General features: G+C 36.3%; 1 protein-coding gene across 4 annotated transcripts in view; it reads right to left on the bottom strand.

Moving 5' to 3' along the window:
- Window positions 1-22,290, bottom strand: part of CDH8 (cadherin 8) — a 363,670-nt gene that overhangs the window by 38,653 nt on the left and 302,727 nt on the right. For all 4 annotated transcript variants that reach the window (XM_053211373.1, XM_053211374.1, XM_053211375.1 and 1 more), the window contains one exon: window positions 16,802-16,919. In XM_053211373.1, the coding sequence (XP_053067348.1) occupies window positions 16,802-16,919 (118 nt within the window). The remainder of the gene's footprint in view (window positions 1-16,801; window positions 16,920-22,290) is intronic.

Below are 22,290 nucleotides of genomic sequence, written 5' to 3'. Positions count from 1 at the left end.
TTCTTTTTCATGGAGTGGAGTCTCTCTTCCCAGCCCCAAATGTGGGTTGCCTTGTGATTTGCTTTGACTAAAAGCATTTGGTGAATGTGACATTGTGCAAGTTCTGAGCCTAGGGATTAAGAGATCCTGAAGAATCTGTTCTCAGTCTGGGAAACTATCTACCCCCAGAGTCCAAATTAACCTTCTAGAGGAGAAGAAACCATGTGGAATGGGTTCCCAGTTGTCTTATACAAAGCCTCAGGCAGCTGTGTGAACCAAGGTGAGAGAATAGCTCAGCCTAGCTCTGACCAGAAGAACCAGGAAGACAAGCATAGCAGCAAACTTGCTGATTCACAGAATTGGGATGAAATTAAAGGGCGATTGTTTTTATGCCTCACAGGGTATCATTATTAAGAGAGACTTGATTTGGCAACACTAAGCTATACGATTTACACAGAGTTCTGGAGCAGACTGCCTTCACCTGAATCTTGGTTTCACTACTTTTCACCTGTTTAATTGACCTTGGCTAAGGCACTTCACAGCCCCCTGTTTCTGCCTCTTCATCTGCAAAATGGAGATATACTCCAAAAAGCAATGGTAGACACTCATATATTGTTGTTGATACGAGTTATGTGTAAGGTAACTTTGTTGAGTGTCAAAGTTGAACACTGAAATCCCAGGGGCAGCCTAGAGATTCTCTGCCATAAAGAAGGGGAAAAAGTAAATGAGGTATGATTCAAGGAAGTGACATTAAACTATCTCCATTTTATAAATGTTTCTGGGACTTTCCTGGTTGTGCATTCGAGCTGAATAATAACAGCAGCTATTATATATGGGGCATCTTCTACATGTCAGGCACTTTACACACATTATCTCTAATTCTTACAATTATACTACGAAGCAGTCGATAAATGATAGCTATTATTATGCATCACATTCTGTGTAAATGCTTTATATCATTATCACATTTAATCCTTAAAATCACTTCTATGATAGGCATTATTAACCCAACCTAACAAATAAAGCAACAGACGCGAACAGACCTTAAATAAAGGACCCAGACACACAGAGTTAGTGAATGGCAGAGCAGGGATTCCTATTTGGAGCTGTCATAATCTAAAACCTATGTTTTTTTTGCTGGTGTCATTCTGCATCTTGGCAGATAGAAATCCTACAAAGTTAGAGTTCTTTGTCAGGTTCACATAAACACTGGCAGTGGATTATTGTCTGCTTTGTTCTCAGAAAGAAAGCACAGGGGAAGGTTGGTGAAGCTATCCACACTCTATAGTTGAGTATTAACATGGGCACAATTGACTCTCCAGGGTCTTTTCCTGACATGACTCATAATACCAAATGAATTTACTCCTAGAAGGACTCTCCTTGCATCATTGGTTTTCAAATTATATCTTGGGTTCTGTCATATTAGAAGAGAGGGCGATAGGGAATGGACAGGCTATCTGGTCCTGTCCCTCACCTATGTTTCAGTCATAGAATCTTCATATCTGTGTGTTCTACATAATTAGGGTATATTGAAAAATATAACTTAACAAAAGGATTCCTCCATTAAAACAACAACAGTAACAAAGTCAAGGACTTCAGTTTCATGCAAATGTCTATAGTGTAAGGGAGACCCCTGGGGCCCAAAGTGGAAACTATTTTACAAAGACCCCCAAAGACAGACTTCGGATAGAGGTAGGATTAGACCTCAAAAATCTGGCTTTCCTCTCCCTGTAGAACCTTCTGTGAGGCTGTTACTAGATGAGGTTTTCAGTCAATTTTGATGTGCAAGGAGATTCTCTTAAGTGCCCCTTAGGCCCAAAAGGTTTAGCTGAATATTTAATTAATGCATTACCATGGCCTGTCTTGAGGATGGGGCCATCGGAAAAAACTAGTTCTAGAGTCATCAGAATTACTCTTCGGCCATCTTTGGACTAGGTCATGACCATATTTAGGCCAATTTTCTTACACAGTGACCTCTGGGATCAGAGGAATTGCCAAACATTGGATGGAATGATCTTATGGAAACTGCTCTATGTATCATAGGATGTTTAGCAACATGTCTGACCTTTACCCACTAGATGCCAGTAATCTCCCACCACTTCCCTAGTTGTGACGGCTCCAGGCACTGCCAAATGTCTCCTGGACTGCAAAGCCACCCTCAGTTGTGAAACACGTGGTCTGATGTGGGCACTAAAATAATTTATTAGATCGTCACTTCTTAGTGATATCCCAAAGAAAACTAAACTCACTAAACTTCTTAGTGATATCCCAAAGAAATCTAAAACAATATCTGCACTAGTCATGGAAGGCAAAAACAGAACTTGAGTCAAGACTAATGCAGCTTTTAGGATTTTTTTTAACTGATTTATGGTAACTGAGTTGTGCAGGCACTGAAGTGTTTGTGAATGTTTCAAAATGACCTGCTTTTCATGAACATCAAATTTTTGATCTATCTGCAGAAAAAAAAATGGATTGATAGCTGCTATCAAATTTGATAGCAGATCCTGGGTATAAAAAAAAGTTTTCTTGCTGTAAAATTTTAGCTGCCTGTCACTTACATTATATTATGTCACATCTCACAATGACATATTGCAATGTAACGCAATGTAAGTCACATAAGAGATAGCTGCAATTCATAACTTTCTGAACAGGGAGAGTCATGCTCTACCAAGAAGCTTCCCAAGGGAAGTGAAGGAATCCCTCTGCTGAGGTCATTCACAGCATTGATGCTACTGGCCTATTTATGACTTGTACCTTCTTATCCCATCTGTACTCTTTATTCTTCCAACCTATCTCTTTTTTTAAAACTGACCTTCCAGTATTTCTTTGGAGTGTGACAAAGCTGTCAATCAAGTGGCTTGCCTCCATGAAAGTGGGGACTTACCCAGGCTGACCCATCAGAGATCTCAGGCTGCTGCCAGTGTAAGGTTGAATTTGTGTGAATTAAGGGATGGATTCACCTTTGGGCAGCTACAACCTTAAAGGGTTTAAGGGCTTGAAATGAAATCAGGCCTTTCTGCGAATAGAGAAAGAAGACTCCCTGGGGTCATAATTTCTCATGGGGAAAATGGGCTGGTTTTCAATTGCTGCTTACCCCAGGGCCAAGGGCGTTGGACAGGGAACAGCTTACAAAACTGTTCACAACAGCCCTGAGGATATTTCATGTCCATGAATACAGAGAATGGCTCAGTTCAGTCACATGAGCATCTCTTAGGCCATACACGGATGTTTTAACCAGGAGTTGATAGATAGGGAACCCAGGAAAAAGAGGATCTCTCCTCCAGAAATACCAGGCTGTGAGATATGTATAGCCCTGATCCTTCAGCAAGTTTTGTTTCCTTCTCTTTAAAGAGACTGTGCAGGGAAGGCAAGATAACACACAGAAAGAAAGTAGAGGAAGTTGTAGGGAAAGACAGGCTTTGGGGCACCTGGGTCTCATCATTAGAGAAGCCATATAAACTCTAGACTTTCTGTTATTTGGGCCAATTTACCTTTATAGCGAGGGTAGTTTGAGTGGGGTTGTCTGCAAGCAAATAAGTCTTAATAAGTACATGTACTCTCTCCACCTAGTTTTTTCTGTCTAAGACTTGACAGGTAAGCTTTTCATGAACTCTTTTGTGTGAAGGTACCTTAAATGAATACTTTCATTCACCAGCCTCTTATGTTCTTTAACCACAGCCGCCATTTATTGATCCTCCCTTTGATCCCATGTATTGTACTCTAAGTTTGCATAATCTTTAAAAACTCCTGGGTGGCGCAGTCGGTTAAGCGTCCGACTTCAGCTCAGGTCACGATCTTGTGGTCCGTGAGTTCGAGCCCCACGTCAGGCTCTGGGCTGATGGCTCAGAGCCTGGAGCCTGCTTCCGATTCTGTGTCTCCTTCTCTCTCTGCCCCTCCCCCCTTCATGCTCTGTCTCTCTCTGTCTCAAAAATAAATAAACGTTAAAAAAAAAAAAAAACTCCTCACAATGCTGTAAGTAATGCCTGGATGTATCCATTTTAAGAGAAGATTCAGGCTGAGAAATGCAATAGCTCATCAAAGATCAGCTCGCAAGTGATGGAGCCTAGTCTGTACTCAACCTGTGGGAGTTGGCTTCCCACTGTGTGTGATTGTCTTTGTCATTGCTCACTTTCATCACTGTTACCTCTAAGAATATTTTGTATTTTATATATTTTATGTTTTATATATATTATATTTTAGTAGCTGGAGGAGGACAAGAATCGTGTGGGATCAAGCATAACAGAATCACATTTGTGAGAGCCCATGCTTCCTCCTCCCCCATAATTTTCTTCACATTGTAACTTTGTTCCCCCTCTCTGTCCTCTAGGAGAACAAACTGATGCATGTTGTACAGGAGGCTCAGATCCCCTGCAATGTGAATGGGCTTCTGTGAGCCCAGCATTCATGGACCTTAAAGAGTGGAGTTTGCAGGGATCCAGGGATTACTTAACACATAATGAACTTTATCTGTTCTTGGCCTTGGTTTCCTGTTTCACTAGATCTCCTAAAAATACTGATAACTTCCCTGAATCTTACTTTGTTGTCATTGTTGCCCTTTGACAGAGCCATATGTAGGTCATCTAATAAGCACCTTCCCTGGCTACTACTCTTAAGGAGAGTCCTGGATAGGAACATCTCTGTCCCTAGCAGTGAGATTTTTTTTTCTTTTTTTTCTTTTAACTTTTTTTGAAATTCCTGCTGCTATACCAGCCTTACTAATTTCACTATCCCTATTCCTCTTTGCAGTTAGCATATTGAGGTCTAGAATGCATTTCAGGGTAGGTTTTACATAGCTAGCTTAATCCCTTAAAGCCCATCCTCACCTGATGTCTGCTTCCTTCTTTTTTCGTTAAGGTCCCACCAATTTTGCTATTTGGTCCCGTTGAATTATGATATAAAAACTCTTGCCACTTTTCTGTTCTCTGACACTTTTATGTTACCATCACCTTTCTAAAGAGGAAGGGCCCTGATAAGAGAAATTTATGATGCAAAAGCTCCATGTTCTATATTTATAAACAAGACCCAGCACGTACCCCAATAATGCATTTCCAGGAACAGCTTGCATAGCCAAGACTTGGATATTAAATTCTCACACTGCAATTCCAACCTTGGAAATTGTGCTTTTGAGAGAAATGAATACGCAATTCCTTTAATGGCCCTTGGCTTATTTTGAGAGGCATTCTATGAAGGGATTAAGCAAGTGAGTGATATAATAAAAACAAAGACTGCCTTTACAAATGTGCTTCTTTAAAATAGCCCTCACAGTTTGTCTATACTCTAATTTCAGTGGAATGTTGATCTAGATTACCTAAACGTTGCACCCAGCACTATTTTTATACCTAAGTTCTTGGTTTTTTTCCCTCCAGTTCTCCTTCAGACTTGTTATTTGAAATACTGTATTTTATTGATTCTAACATATATGTGTGTATATGACATACATATACATATATATATATACATATACACACACATATATACATATATATGTTTTAATACCTATGAAATAAGGATATGTCTTTTAGTTAAGGGCATGTTGTATTGTCAGCTTTTTAATGGAATGCTATTTTTCTTAATTGGACATAAATTAATGGTGTATCTCTTTAACAATATTGTATATTTGGTGATATTAAAGTTTTTAAGGCATCAGATTAGAGTTGCCAAGTTTTACCCAACTAATATTGTGATGGTCTTCTCTAAATCTTAGCTGATAGTTTCTAGCCTTCTATATTTTGAGAAAAAGAATCACAAGTGTTTGAAAACTATAAATAAAATATCAGCAGTTTTGCTGAGCAAATGTTCTAGGAGTAAAAGTGCAAGGCTTTGAGAGGCAGTAAGTGCTCCTTGTAAGACTGCAGATTTCCCAGCTTGGTAGCCTCATTCTGTGCCTATTCAATTAACATAGCTGAGCTTCAGTTTCCCATCTGTAAAATGGCAATGATAATGCTCAACCTGAATGTGTACGTTTAGAGATCGATGGATAGATACATATATCATGTAAATGATATGAAACAACTCAAAAAACTCAAAAAACTTTACCATTGTTTTTTTCTTGCAATTTGATATATAACCCATGCAGAGTAATAGAGTACAGATTTATCTTACAATAACTGCAGGACTTTTAAATAAAATTCTCACCAGAGATGTAAGCATCTAATGTGTAGAATTATAATGTAATGTGTATGATCTTTTTTTATGTTTCCCAATTAAATATATTTTATAAGCAATCATATTTCTAGGCAATGTTAGATTGTTTCTCAAAAATAACTTCTTGTAAAATTAAGCATCAGCCTTGGAATACATACATATTTTAGAAAGACAGAAAGGCTATACCAGAATTAATATAGGGGCATAGATTTTCTTCTTGTTTCTCCCTACACAATCAAAATGTGAACTTGTGTACATTTTATCCATTTTACTTTGGGAAAAAATAATTGTAGATAATTTTCTCCTAACCACTCTAAAACCTTCTTTGTTGAACATTTGCCCAATGACATTTAGAAGAAAGGGAAGTTTCTTATCAACTGATGTCAACTTCATGTTTCAGAACATGAGCCAAGGTATTATTTTTTTTATTTCTAAGATACGAAAATATGCACTGAGGGACCTTTTTCATGTATATATTACTGGTATATATCGTGTGTGTTTATATCAATTCATTTCCCAGCCCCACTAGAAACGTGTGTGTGTGTGTGTCTGCATGTGTGTGCATGTGCGTGTGTGTCTGTCTGTCTTAAAACCTCCCAAATGTGTAGGACACATCTGTTATTCTATGAAACACATCAAGAATCTATGCAGACATACTTAAAATACTAAGAGCCACACCATTAATGTCCTTTTGTGAACCATGCAAAGTCTTCTGAGAATAGAGTTCATGGATCTCCACAAAATGTTTCATTGCATCTATCTTTAAACACATTTTTGGCCTTTCCTTATTGTTCCTTAAAGTAAATTCCTTGTATATCTGACCATTCTCCCTTAACTGTGATTAGCACCCTCTGCACATAACAGTATATTCATTTCTGCAAAACTTTATTTAAGCTCTACTTTTTTGAGAGACCTTCCTGATAAATCAACACCAATCCAGTCATTAAATGTCTTCATAGAACTCTTATATTTTCTTTCTCCACCCTTAGAAGATAAGCAAGACTACCAAATTCTGAGCTATTAGAAGCATGTGTCATATGTTTATTGAGTTCTTTTGATATATGGGAATGGTTTCATTCTTTAATATGTCCAGAATTCTGCCCTAACATGCTGAGAAAGAGAACCTGTAATATTGCAGAGGCGTATCTTTTAATAATACTATCTAGTATTTTAGTATGAATGAGATTTGGTATAATAATTTCTGGCATAAAGATGAGTTGCATGTGCATTATTTCTTTTGAAGGTTAATGAAGAAGACAAAGTACACAGAACATCACATAAGTTCTAGGTACTGCCCTTGGCACTTATCATATATCCTTTCATTTGTTCATCACAGCAATTTGATTTTAACATTATCAAACACAGTCTGTTACAGAAAGTTAAAAGCTCTATCCAAAGTCACATCTTCATTAATTGGTGGATGCGGAATTTGTCTGATTTCCAAGTCTGTGATATTTCTCCAAATAGCACATGTTTGCACTCTCAGTATATTAGGGTAGGTGAATTCTTAGCTCCTCAGCACTAACCCATTCATTTTGTAGGAGAAAAAACTGAAGTCCCCGGAAAAGTACATCACAGTGTGACCTTGATGGAATGAGAAATGACAGTCTAGCCAAGTGAAAGCATGAAACTCAGAGAAAGAAGATTGTGCTCAGCATACCAGGGACAATATCGCTTTTTTCTCAGACTGCCCTAACATAAACAGCCATCAAAAGGCTGAGAATGATCTACTCAAACAATAGACGGAGAAAATTCGAGTAAGCTATCTACTAGGCTGAAAGGAAAGGCAATGGGTGACCCATAAAGGTCCAAGAACAACAATTACTATATTTCTCTATGAAGTGCATCAGTACATTCATTCTGGTGGCTCTTTAGGGAACACACAGAAAAATGAACCCAATGCCATCTCCAAAAATCAGCACAATACCATCCTGTAGTTGCCAGAAGACCTCAGTAAACATTAAACACTGAAATTTAGCTAAAACCTGGTCACTGACAGGTATTTGAACCAACAATGCATAGGAACTGGAAAAGACATAAACTATATCTAATGAAGCTTGGATCAAAACTATAATGGATTCTAATAAACATGCAAAAATGGAATCATCAGCCCCCATTCAGTGGCAGTGCTGCCGCATAAATTACAGTGATGCCTAGGGATCACCTTAAATTTGAAAAGAACTCCCCAACATGATCTGACTGTAGTCAGAAGCACATTGAGTAATGTGGTTCAACTTGTCTGAGTGCAGACATAGTGAGGGCACAAATCTGAAACTCACAGGGAGAATTCACTATCCATGACTATGGATGTATATCACCACCTTGATCATCACAATGTTTTGTAAAGATGAAAACTCTTTTTTATGTAGGTCCAGTTTTACAAGTTGGGTGAGGTCTAAGAGGGACCTTTGTTTATGACAGTATAGAAGTTAGAATGTGTGATCTTTCCTTTCCAAATCATAGTATTTTGCAGCCTAGCCTGTGAATTTCTCCACTATATGACAAAAATCCATGTTAGATTATAGCCTTCCTTTCTGTGAATTCAAATTAGTATAAGATTGAGTTGTGAGAACAAAAATACACTGTACAGGAGGACCAAAACAATGCCTATTTAATTCCCTGGTTTGTTTTCAATTCCAAGGCAGTGCCTAGCACATGGTAGACACTAAATAAATAGGTATTGAATGAATGAGTGAATAAAGATATACTCTCTTTTTAATAACCTCAGAGGATAATGGGGGAGACATTCTTTGACTCATGTGCCCGCCCTAGCAGTTACCACACTGTCCTGCAGAGAAAAGCAAAGGAAAAAATAAAAACTTACAGCAACTGTTAAACATTCCCTTGTTCTGCTCACAGATGGGGGTAACCTGAATTCTTATGAATGATTGGAAATTAGCTAGATAGAAAATGGAGGGAGCAGTAGATGTGTATTCCAGATAAAGGGAAGGGAGAGTGCATTTAAAAAGCATCATTGGTTTTGCATGTTCAAGGATGCATAAGGAATATAGAGGATAAGAACAAGGTAGAAGGGAGAGAGTGGTGGATAATAAAATTGGGGAGAGAGACATTCTTCATCATTGCCTTTTTTAAATGTACACTATCACTGAGTTTTTAAAATATATTTGACATTCCATATTGAACATTTAAGATCTTCCTAATCTGTATTTTCTTTTCTTTTTTCTTTTTCTTTTTCTTTTTTACTAAGGTGCTCCAAGATAAAACAATCTATCATTCTATCAACTCTCAAATGTTCCATTTGCCAGTATACAGAGTTGTATGCAGTTGGATCTAGAGAGAGAAAACTCAGCTCTATGGACACCTACAATTTGTAAGTACTCTTTTTTTTTTATCTATTATGTTATGGTAATGAGGATTGTATTCAAAGAAAAATTTCAGTTACCCCAAAATTCGTCTTTACCATTTCTCCTCTCCCTTTCCTTTACTTATGGCCGATGTTTACAGACATGGTCAATCACTGGCCACTCAAATAAGGGGCAGTTAAATAGCTTATCATTAGTTACCATCCAAATGCCTTATTTTAGTTTCCTTATTCATATTTTTGTTTGTTCCATTGGGTGTGGGTGCGGGTTTGTTGCAGTGGGCTGAGAGATTCAGGAGGCTCATACAATTGTAGAAAAAGAAGGGAAATAAGGAAAGGAAATTAATATTTATTGAGTGAATACCTTCAATTTATCAGACACTGAACTTCGCACATTTTTAACTATTAAATCAATATTTTCTTATTCAAAACAACATATGGGTAATAATTATTTCCATTTTATAGATAAAGGTTCGAGATTATTCATCTGTTTGTGGAAGTTCTCACAGATCATAATCAAAAAAGCTAGGATTCCAAGCTAAATACTCTTAACTATGAAGCTCGTGCTTTATATATTCCACAGGGTCTCTCTTTTACTATTCATTCTACTTCACCCCAAGTCAACTTTAAAAATGTTTACATGAGTGCCCCCTTTACTGTTTCCAAATTTTTTCTCTGCTTTCTGTATCCACTTTAATAAACCAAGGGATGCAAAGCACATGATATGTGTTATTCAGGTCACATCCCTAGATAGAATGTCACGTATACCTAATGTTGTATCTATAAAGTGCTCAAAATTAATTCATACTTCTATGCTGAAGGGGGATAAAATGATTGTCAGCTACATTTAATACTTTTTTAGAAAAGGAGAATTTGCATCGACTGACAGCTCATTTTGTTTCCACATTCAATTTTAATATTTGCTTGTGCTTACCAAAAGGACAGTCATGTTTATTTGGCACCCACGAAATCCCAAGACCTATGTTTATGCTTGTAAACAGATTCTAAATCAGTAAATAGCATTATTTTTTAATGGCACAAACAAGAAAGTGGTCCAAACAAGATTTGATAAATAAAAAACATTTCTCTGAGTAATTCTCTCTACTCCTCTTGATGTTCGATTGATTTCCTTATTTTCTATTTTTTCTTTTGAAGTAAAAGTTTCAGAAAGCAAATTCTCAATAAAAAGATTATTTGTCCTAAGGGATCTTTAAGGTAACTACAATAGCTTTAAGATAACTAAGCATGTACAATTTATCTCTTGGTTTTTCTCTTTCAAAAATTTTTAGAATTAGAGGGATGCCTGGGTGGTTTAGCAGGTTAAATGTCTGACTCTTGATTTCGGCTCAGGTCATGATCTCACAGTTTGTGGGTACGAGCCTGGGATTCTCTCTCTCTCCCCCCCCCCCCGTCTCTGCCCCTCCCCAGCTTATGCCGTCTCTCAAAATAAATAAAGTACATAAACATTAAAATTATTTTTTTCTGAATTAGAATGCTCTATCCAGGTCAGATATGATTTAGCAAACTATGACACTCTTAATCAATTTATAACTTTGAATATCATGTGGACAACCACACATATGAGTCTATGCCGTGTATCTAAATTATATCCCTGGTAGTCAGTAATCTCAGAATTCAATTGTCTCCCACAATATACACTAAAGAACAGATACAGAGCAGTGCTATCTCTGAGTAGAGCAATACCTTTAGGATTTTCAGTATATGCAGAGGAAATTCTCAACTTCTGAAAGTACTCTTGTATTATGATTTAAAAAACAAACCAAAAGGATATGGAGACTATACAAAATAACAAGAATTTTATTAAAACTACTTAAGAAAAGAAAATCTAGTTTTCTGAACCCAACTCTACAATCATATGCAACTTGGAAAGTGGAAGTAGAGATCTGTTATCTATTTTTCTGAGCTTGCACATCATCCTTAATTACAGTTTAGACGACAAAATGAAACATAAATGGCTTTTTATCAACGGAACATTGCTAGAAGCATAAACAATAAATTATGAATTACTGAAGCAGAAGCCTTTTGGATCATGTATGCATAATGCTGTTCTGCATATTTGGGATCCCAGTTGGGCCTCCTGTTTCATGCAAATTGAGTACTACCTTTTACCATTCAACATTGACAAGAAGTACCATGCTTCATGTGGATCAGAACCGATACCTTATATGGAAAAGACCTCTGTCAATGTTTGGTGCTGTGTAAGTGCTGTGGAAAATTCCTCTCTGTGAGCAGCATAGACAGGGTCCCCATACTGCAAACATGCATATATAGGTATTCATTATCGCACTCATACAAGCACAGGGTTTTCACTTGTTGCTTAGGTATGGTTGCCTGGGAAACCTGTTAAGAATGGATCTGCAGTGGCTGAGGGACGGAGGCTTTCGTAAAGGCCACATGAGGAAAGATGTTATTTTGGAAAGTCCTATCTTAGCTTCAAAGCAGCCTGAGGTAATGGAAGAATTCCATGAGGGCCTAAGGTGGCCAGAAAAGGACACCTGTATTACAAAGGGGCCCTCTTTGCTCTGGATCTTCAGGAAGACCTTTCAAGTCCAGTTCTGCCTGGATGGGGGTACAAGTGGCTTGAGGAGAAAGAGGAGGGCCTCTGTTTGTCTCAACGCCTCCATTCTGAATACAGCAGAGGCATGTGTGAGGATTCAGCCTGAGTAAAGATGGAGGACAGAGGGCCAGCTCTGGCTGGCCTGGGATCAGGGAAATCCACTTACACCTTTAGGCAGCAAATTTCAGTTTTGCGGTGAGAGGAACGTGAGATAAGTTGACATTCTTCAAAAAAGCAAAGGAATGTTGCCTTTAATCTTCCAGCCTGTGCAAAATGATTCCACAGGGTATTTGTGTTAGGAGGTTGTGGGTATTTAAAACAACTTGATATGCTAAAATGAAAAGTAATCCCATCAAGTTGGAAGATGGGGTCGGCTATTGTGTGGAGAAAGCTGAGTTTCATTTTGGCACAGGAGAAAGAAAGAAAAGCCTTTATATTCAAAAACAGGTCCAAGAACCCTGCAACTATTTCCAAGGCTGGTAAATATTTTAATTATTTCCCTACCTTCTCCTCCTCCTCCTTTTTTTTTTCTTTTATCTTTCTATTATATCATTTAGATTGCAATACATTACTAAGCAGATTTCTCGTAATGTGTTCTACTAAGGATGAAGGTTTTCACAACTACCAATGAGGCCACTTTCACAATTACTGTACAATATTCGAAAATTAACAGAGTTAAAGCTGCCAAGGGGCTGGTTGAGAATGATAAGCCAGAGGAGATGGGACATAGCAGAGGAATTTAAGAATTAATAGATTAATCTTATAAGGATCTTGTCCCATTTACTGATGAAGGTTTTTTGTTTTTTGTTTTTTTTTGTTTTATGCGCCAGACATTGTGCTAAGAGCTGTCTAAGACCTTGGTTACACATATCTATCACAGCACACCTGTGGGGTGAATAGGTATTGTTATCCTGGTATTACAGATGAGGAAAGTATGGCTTAAAATTATCAGCCTGTAGTCTGTATTCTTACAAGGGGTGCTTCTAGAGGATAAAAAGACATAAAACACATATTGCTTGAAACCAGTCAATCAATTGAGATGGAAACCCCACAAAACAAAGCATGAAATGCATTCTAAACAGGGAACCATGTTTTGGACATTGAGATTACCAGGTGCATTTATCCAAAGCTCCAGTCAGCATCAACATTATCCAAATTAATTATCACAATTATACCTGGGGAGTGAGGTGCTTATCAGTAGGATTTTGGTCAAAAGGAAATACCAAGAAGAGAAACAAATGTTAGTGTCATCAGGTACTCTGGTTCCCCTGCTGTCTTTTCTGAAGCCTAACCAAAGTGTAATTAAGGCCAAGTTTATTGTCTGCTTCTTTCCTTTTTATACTGTCCTGTTTGTGGTTTTCCTCATTTCTGTATACACATGATTCAAATATTTCAGTACAAAACATGAAGACTCCCATTTTTCCACACTGCTTTCTGGCAATTCCAATCAAATCTTTTAACTACAATGTGCAGGCTGGAGAAGACCATGATCCTGGCAGACCTGAAATTTTCTGCAACCAAGATATTTCTGTATCTGTGAAAGGTCCATTTATCTTCCATGTCTTGTTATATTGAATTGTTGAGTATCTTCCATTTTCATGGTTAGAATGGAGGCCAATACTGCAATGTGTCAGCAAAAAACTCAATTTGTTTCTAAATTCACCCAACTGGAAGATGGAGAAACCAATGTCTGGGCCATAGTATTTGGACAATGTGAGGTGCTATGATCGGTGTATATATGTGATACATATATGATGTGATTCATCATATTTTTGACGTTTGCTTTCACCTTTATGGGTATTTAAAGTTGTTTTCCTAATCTGGATGAAATATGAATCTCATATATTCAGAAAGAGAATTATTTGTGGAATCACCCAACTGTGTAGGAGATAGGAGACAGCTAATTTTGATCTTTTTTTGTCTTTGATTATGAATTAGTCAGCTGAAAATTGCAGAAGGACCAATCTATACAAGGGAGGGGAAAGGTCACATTAACTTCAAGTTGAAAGACGTGGCTACAATTTCCTTAGAAAATGCAAAATACTAAAACCATCACCCACCCATAAATATCTAATTAAATAAGGAAATCATCTGGCCATCAATTATAAATTTGGATATACTAGATCTCTCAAAATATTAACCTTCATCTGTTGGGCTGCGACTCATAAATCATGACACTATCAGTGGAGAAACATCAGTTAATGACCATTTTAAAGTCCATTTTATGAAGAAAAAAAAATCCTAAATATGATTATACCATTTGATTTTCTCCATCTTAAAACATAAAATATACCATAGTTTAAAAATAAATAATGTCTAGTATTTGGATTTTTCAATTGTGCTTGTATTGTCTTATCATTAACAGGGAATGGAATAGGCTAACAAAATACTGATTTATCTATTTACTTATTTATTTCCATAATTTTAAATCTGACAACTTTTTTTCCATTACTTTGATTGTTTTTACATGTGAAGAAGGGACCATCTCCCCCAACCCTATTTTTATAGTAACTATCCAGATGCCAATAAGGTAGTGGTCTATGTAGCAAAACTTGTGAATTTCTGATCTAGGAAAAGGAAGATAGAGTATAAATTATACATATCTATTCGAAAAACTAGTGAGCTCATGATTTACTCTACGGATAAGTTGAATATTTGGATCCTAAATCCAAAATCACAGTGAACATATATCCTGATTTCCACAATACAATCCTGGTTTATGTTTTTTTTTTTTTTTTTTTTTTTTTTTTCAGGAACAAATATAAATAGCAACCCCTTTCACTTTAAAAAATGCCCCAATTGGAAAAATAAATTATATGGTCACTTTTGGCAAAATAAACGCACAATTTAAATGGAACAATTGTAGCACAGAGTGGTCTTTGCACAAAATATTCATAACACCTGGAATCTTTGTAAAACTTTTTTCAATTATTTCACACACACACAATTCTGTGACATAAATAAAAAGTGTAACTTCCATGTTCTAGTTTCAAAGTAAAACATGTAATATACATGCTTTTAAAATATTCTGTTAAAGGGCTTATTGAAATGTGTGATAGGGTGAAAGAGGTTACTTAATTGTGCAAATTTGACTTCTTACTGCTTCCAAAATTCAGAGAAAACACATGAAATTCATTCACTGTCAGACCAAAATCCCCTCTTTAAAAGATTTAGGGTACAAACAAATACAGTACGAAACTGCACTTTCCTTGGCACCCCAAACCGCCTCTCATTCCTTTGCAATATGTTTATGTGGTGCCTTTGACGGGCTGTACTTATATGACAAGCATATCTTGAAATTGCATGCCCAGAATATGCCAAAAAGCTCAAAACCTTTGGGATGGGAAAATATTTCTTCACAGAGAATTTTTAAATGGAGGGCATTTCATATGCAAAAATAATGACTGATACCTATTAGCTCACAATCAAAGTGAGCATGGACCACACGTATACACAGACTTTTAGCTCAGCTTGGGATTTCTGTTTGGCTTTCATCTTAGCCATATTCATGTGACTTTCATAAAAAAGAAATCTTGATAACTGAAAAACAAAGACAATGTACATGGATTACAGTTCCTAATTAGGGAAGGTTAACAAAGGAGTACTCCATTACTAAGGAGAAAGAACAGGATTTCGTCTCCTTCGTGTTTATAATAGTGAAGGCCAGCTAAACGAGGAATATCTGTGTAAGGACTTCTCCATTTCATCTTTGGTGTTGCACTTACATTTATCAAAGCATCCCCAAAGAACTAAGTAAGGAGCATCATGTTAAAAGGTAGGGCCATAATATACTTAACAAGAGCCATAAAATGTTTTATTTCATGAAGGAAATGTCGTCAAAATTCACTCCCTCCTTGAAACACAACATAGCAAATTACCCAAATGTCATGAACTAAATTTGACTCTCCTGAGTATAGTTTTTATAGAGACCATTCAGAAATCCAAACAAATGCCTACAGTAAAGCCAGAAAACAGCTTAAGACAATACATTTATTTTGCTAATCATTCCAAAACAGCCAAAACTAAGTTTTAAATATACCTGAGCCAAAATCAACAGCAAAAAATGCTTGTTACATATACAGCAGATTAGGAAACAAAAATGTACAGATGAGATGGACTTAAAAAAATAGATCTATAACCTTCGTATGTAATAGATAATAGTTAGGGAAAACAATAATCCAAACTTAGTCCTCAAGAAATAATGAAATGGATTAAATGTTCTCCATGAGTGAAAGACTTAACAATAAAATCAGTTTATATTACCTCCACAATAATACTGATAAGGAGTGTCCTTCAAGAAGGATTTCCTGATCCAACTGCTATTATCAAAGTTGGTACAGGCTTAAACAAATACCTCTAATGTGTACCCACAAACCAGGCAAAATTAGGATAGGCTTTCCCTAAAGACTTGGTAAACATTCAATTAAAACTTAGCAACTGTGAAGTATAAGCCAGTTCCTTCTCTAACAGATATCTCAGTATCTCAAAATTCCTGGAACTTTCCCAGGGGTTAAATCTTACTGTTCATTCTTGAAAGTAAGGTGATTGAGGTATTCCCTGGATAAAATTAACTTTCACATTAACAGCTTTCTTATCTATTGTTTCAATATTGGAAGGAAGAAGTGATGTAATTACCAAGCCATTAGGCTGATAAGCTAAGTTTCAATTGCTCATGGGTGAGCAAAAATTATTTTATTGATATTTTCAGTCAAATTATGAAATCACATCCTATTTTCCAATTTATGTTCCACCCTGTTTCATAAGGCTAATAGATTTACCTTCATTTTTCTTGATGGTAAAATTCGGATTGTTGACCATTTCTGGAAGAAGACTGTATAAGAAATAATGTCCATTTTTGGGATCATCTTTGTCCATGGCACTCACTGTTTGAATGACCTGTAACATAAAACTCGACGTCAGCATCATTGATGACATCAGAGGGCTTATACTGCCTTTAAAAGCTGAGTGACATCTCTTAGTTGACTGATATTTGGTCCAACGATTTTTTTTCACTTTTCTGAGTTGCTGTGGATGGTTTGTGCCAAGAACAAGGAGAAACAGTTATCACTTTAAAACCTCAGCTTTGATAAATTGATGAACATTAATGTTCATTTGTGTCCATTTGGTGTCTGTGGCTCAAAGTAGCAAATTTAAGGGTATTTGAAAATTCCACTGGGTAATTACAGGTTTCTTTCCAATTTGAATATACACGGGCATCTAGAATGAGATTTGGAATTGTTACAGTGATTGTAGTGTGGCTCTTGGGAGGATCGTGGAAGTAAAGAACTTAAATCTTGAATCCTCAAAACTCCTCTTTTATTTTGCTTATCAGGTTACATATGTTTGCCAAATAGAATGTTCCTCGGCACAAACATCACTGCAACAAACCTTTCTGAGGAGTTGCATCTGTTCCCTCCCAATAATGAATACTGTTTTTAAAGCTAGTGGATAACACATGCAAACAATGCTTTGGAGTGTATCCTGAGATGAATAAATTATAGGGATTAGGAGAATTACCACTGTGCAGAGCTGTTTGGATAGATACACACACTTGGAATTGGTGCCGGTTGAATGTGCTTATTTCATTTGCAAAGCTGCATTAACTTAGTGCTAAGTTGTTTCTTAGGATGTCAGAGAATCAGCTTAATAATTCATATTAATGATTCTGTGATATTAATCACTTCAATATGAAACACCGGGCAGTAGTTAATGTAGTAAAAATGATAGCTTACACTACCATTGTAAATAACTATGACATAATTTCTACAAAAAAAAAAAATGCCTGTAAAGCATGACAGTCAAGGCGACATCAGATTTACCATAAGAAGAATTAACAGGGAAATACTGTAAGTTTGTGAAATTTAGAGAATATAATGATGATGCCTAATATATTAGGTCTGTTTGAATTTAGGTCCCATTCAACTTTACCAATTTAATTATAGATGAAAAAATGGATCATTTCTTTCTGAGAAAAGGATATCCTTGCCTAGTGACTTATCGCCTAAATGAGTGTGAGAACCACAACTGTGAGCATCTATGACTTTTGTGCATACTGTATGATGAACAGTACATTAAGGTTAAGACATAAAGGAAATAACCCCTCTCAGCTTTCATTTCTCCATTTTAAAAATGGGACATATTCTTACCTGGTAGGGGTTTTCCTTTTGTTAAGGATCTTGTAAAATGTCTTATCAGTGTACTTAGTTTGAATAATAAGATAACAAAAAAATAGCACAAAATATAACTCAGGATTAAGACAGTGAGGTAGTCATCAAAGTGATGGACTCTGAAATTGAGCAAGCAGCCTTGATAGAAGCCATAGTTTTACCTTCTTGTCATTGTGACACTAAGGGAGTTACTTTAGTCTTTCTGAAACTCAGTTTCCACGTATTCTAAAATGACAAATAAAAAGTGCCTTTCTCATAGGGCTGTTTTGGCAATTGATATAAATTCATGTGAATCTCTTAATATAGTATCTGGTTCCTAGTAAATGTTCAATGAATGTCAGTCATCATCCTTATTGTCATTATCATTTTTTTTAAATTAGGGTCAGTACCATTTATTCATGACATAGCCCCATGATAAATGTAATGGCTTTGATGTTACCACAACAGTTCCCTACCTAACCTTATCAGATTAGATGGGAATATAATTATATTCACTCTATTTGAACACCTAGCATGTTTTCCCTGACATTTAAGTGCAGAGAGATGCCCTGGGCCTCCAGTTTTATAAAAAATGAAAGAATGGAAATCCAAGGGGAAAATCTGGGGAACACAACTAAGTCTTTTATGACTAGCCTACATGTACACATATTTAAGGGAAGAATTTGACAAGAACCTTCTTCTAAGCAGTTATAAAGAACAGTGAGGGGGAAAGTTATCCGTGAGCATAGGTAGTATTCCCTTCTCCATTTACCCAATTTTGTTTCAAAAGTATTCCTATGTCCAGGTGCACCAGTTGAAAAACTAACTTTTAAAGTGTGTGAGCATAAGTGAAGAAGAGCAAATGAAAAGACTTTTTGATATCCTGTGGTGAAAATCATTCACGACTAAATGCATTCTGTAGTGTAGTTAGTGGATAGAGCTCCTGTAATAATACCCTTCCTAATATTTCTAAGTAATCTGCATGAAAAAGACTCATCCATGCTGGCAAGTAGATCTACATGAGTTATTTCATTAGTTAAGCCGCCACGACCAAAATAAAAGATGCAATAATTTAGCTTACCTGAAGTAAAGGAATATAATTACCTGTCATGCCATATCTCAGAAGTTTGGTCTAAACATTATACCTGCAATGAATATGTTTTTTTCCACGATGTATTTAAGCCAGAAACTAGACATACAATTTCTTGAGCCTACTGAACCAGAAAGGCTTGGGGTGAGGCATTTTAAACAGTCTTCCAGGTGATTCTGATGCATGCTTAAGTCTGAGATGGACTGTTTTCAGCCAAGGGAGAAGATTGGTGTTTACAATTCTCTTATTATTACTCATTAGGGGAGTTTGTATTATTTTTTTTTTAATTTTTTTTAACGTTTATTTATTTTTGAGACAGAGACAGAGCATGAACAGGTGAGGGGCAGAGAGAGAGGGAGACACAGAATCCGAAACAGGCTCCAGACTCTGAGCTGTCAGCACAGAGCCTGACACGGGGCTCGAACTCACGGACCATAAGATCATGACCTGAGCCGAAGTTGGACGCTTAACCGACCAAGCCACCCAGGCGCCCCTAGAGGAGTTTGTATTATTAAGCTAACATCAAGCTCAGTGCTTGATATGTTGGGGAAATTGTGATGAAATGGTGAATCTTTATATTTTTTATTTTTAAATTTCATTTGAGAGTGAGAGAGAAAGCACAAAGCAGGGGAGAGGGGCAGAGAGAGAGAGAGAGAGAGAGAGAGGGAGAGAGAATCTTAAGCAGGCCCCATGCTCAGGCAGAGCCAGACAGGGTCTCAATCCTATGACCTGGAATCATGACCTTAGCTGAATCCAAAAGTCAGATGCTCAATGGACTGAGCCACCCAGGTGCCCCAGAAATGGTGAATCTTTAAATCAACTTCCAAATATCCCATGAACTGACTACACTTAAGAATTTGGTTTAAACCATTTTTGACACTTCATTTTATCTTAATGTAGATAGCTACTGTCCAGACATTTTCTCTAAAAGTAGACACCTGGTAAATCACTTGAAGGACTTTATACTATTAAAATGCGTTAAGATACCCCTATCTAAAAGGCTGAAATTTTCACTGATGTATTAACATCTGAATACACTCAGCTTTAAACAATAGAAAGAAAAGAATAGATTTATTCAAGGCGGTGCAACTCCATGTAAGCAGATTTTATAGGCACACTGACTAGCTGGAAAATGAAAACCACACACATTCCCCCAGTGTGCTACTGTGACGTCAATTACCTTTTAGATAATTGAAAATTTCTGGAGAGGTCACAGATTTTTAGGAGTACATATATAACATTCGGTTTAAATATTTTTCCTTTCTACCAGTAAAGTTAAGATGCAATTGAAAAAAATCTAATGTCTGATGATTTATTGTGGATTAATTTTAAAGGAAGCTGAAATTTTATATATCTATATAGATATAGATAGGTAGATAGGTAATATCTATATATAGGAGATGGATAGATAGATAAATAGATTTATTAGAAAAACAAAGTATATCTGGAATGTTGGGATAAGGAGATGAATTTCAAGGCCATACTTGGAATTCTATGGGAGCAGACTTTGTTCTATTTCTTGAGATTACTAATTTGAAATGAAATAACCTTTCTAAGAAATGAAACTAAAAAAAGAAAAATTTTGAGAATTATGGGGCCATATCATATTTCTGTTTTGTTAAAAAACAATTTGTTGTTTATCAACACTTAACCCAACTTATATTGTTTTTATTAGCAGAGTTGATTAAACTTTACGTAAGACTATTTTACCTTACTTCAAAAATATTTAATGACTGAGGTATCACTGTCATTATTAATTTTTGAAAAGCAAGCATCCAACAGATACATTTTGGATGATCTGATCTGTTTGCAACCATAAAACTGTCATGGGATCCATTAGAAATGCAATATAAGATTCTATAGATATTATTCATTGATTTGTTCTTAGGTACCAAGCATGATTATATACAATGAGTTGGATTTTTACCCCCTTCACTGTTGTAAGAACACCACATGATAACTATTTAATGCATATTGCCTAAATGAAAAAATGAATGAATGAACGGATGATGTCAGCATATTTTAGCCTCATCACTAATTCTCACATAACCTTGAGAAGTGTGTATGAAGAAATGTATTGGAACCCTAGTACATCAAAGATGTGATATATAATATTTGATCCCAGATATATCTGATAACAAACCACTTGTGTCTTCCTGCCCCAATACATCAGGCTGCCTCAAAATCTTGTTGACATTCATACATTCTGCACATGTATTTCAGTTAAGTTGGGGCTTACGCCATCAATATTTTGGAGAGTGCATAGGATGCACTCATCCATTCTTGTTCTCATTGCTCAGGTACTTTGCTTTACTGAGATAAAGGTCCCCTTTTATTCTGACACATCACACAACAAAAGGAAGACTTAGAAATCATAGTTCCTTGTAAGTGTGGACAAGGTGAGAGAGGATTGCATTCTCTTGCATCTTTTGGAATGCTTTCAAAAGCTTCTGGAATATACATTTATGTTCCAGGAACACTCAACATTGATAGCCAAGATACTATTTACCATCACAGAACACTGTCACTTTGTCAGGCAAAACTTAATTTTCTTTTTTCTTGGCAAGTCTTTCTGTGGTGGTGTGAATTGGAAGGTGATGGAAAGTGAGTTGAATGGGACGAAATCAAAGGTGCTGCGGAAAGCACAGCATCATTTTTGGTTTTCTATTCATTCCTCTGCCTATTAGCTTTCCTGAAATACTAACTTCTGTTTATTAGAGCATGAGTTTTAAACTTGGGAAAGGAAAGGATGAACCATGAATAAGCATCACATGCTTCAATCTTCTCAACTTGAAAGTAAAGTTGAATGAAATTACTTATATATGCACATAAAGGAGGGGAAAGTCCATAGATTTTATCAGAGTATCGATGTTTTTTATAACTGAAAGAAAACAAAATAGCTTAAAAACCAGCCCCTAAAAGACGGGTCCTTGGAAATAAAAATTATGCACACAAGAGAAATCAAGTTATAACAATGATGATAAATTGAAAAAAGAGGAAATATTGGAATTTGGGAAATTATATTAAAATC

Source organism: Acinonyx jubatus, chromosome E2 (genome assembly GCF_027475565.1).
Source record: "Acinonyx jubatus isolate Ajub_Pintada_27869175 chromosome E2, VMU_Ajub_asm_v1.0, whole genome shotgun sequence".
Lineage (NCBI taxonomy): Eukaryota > Metazoa > Chordata > Mammalia > Carnivora > Felidae > Acinonyx > Acinonyx jubatus.
Note: the sequence above shows the minus strand (reverse complement) of the source record. Positions and strands in the feature narration are given on the sequence as shown.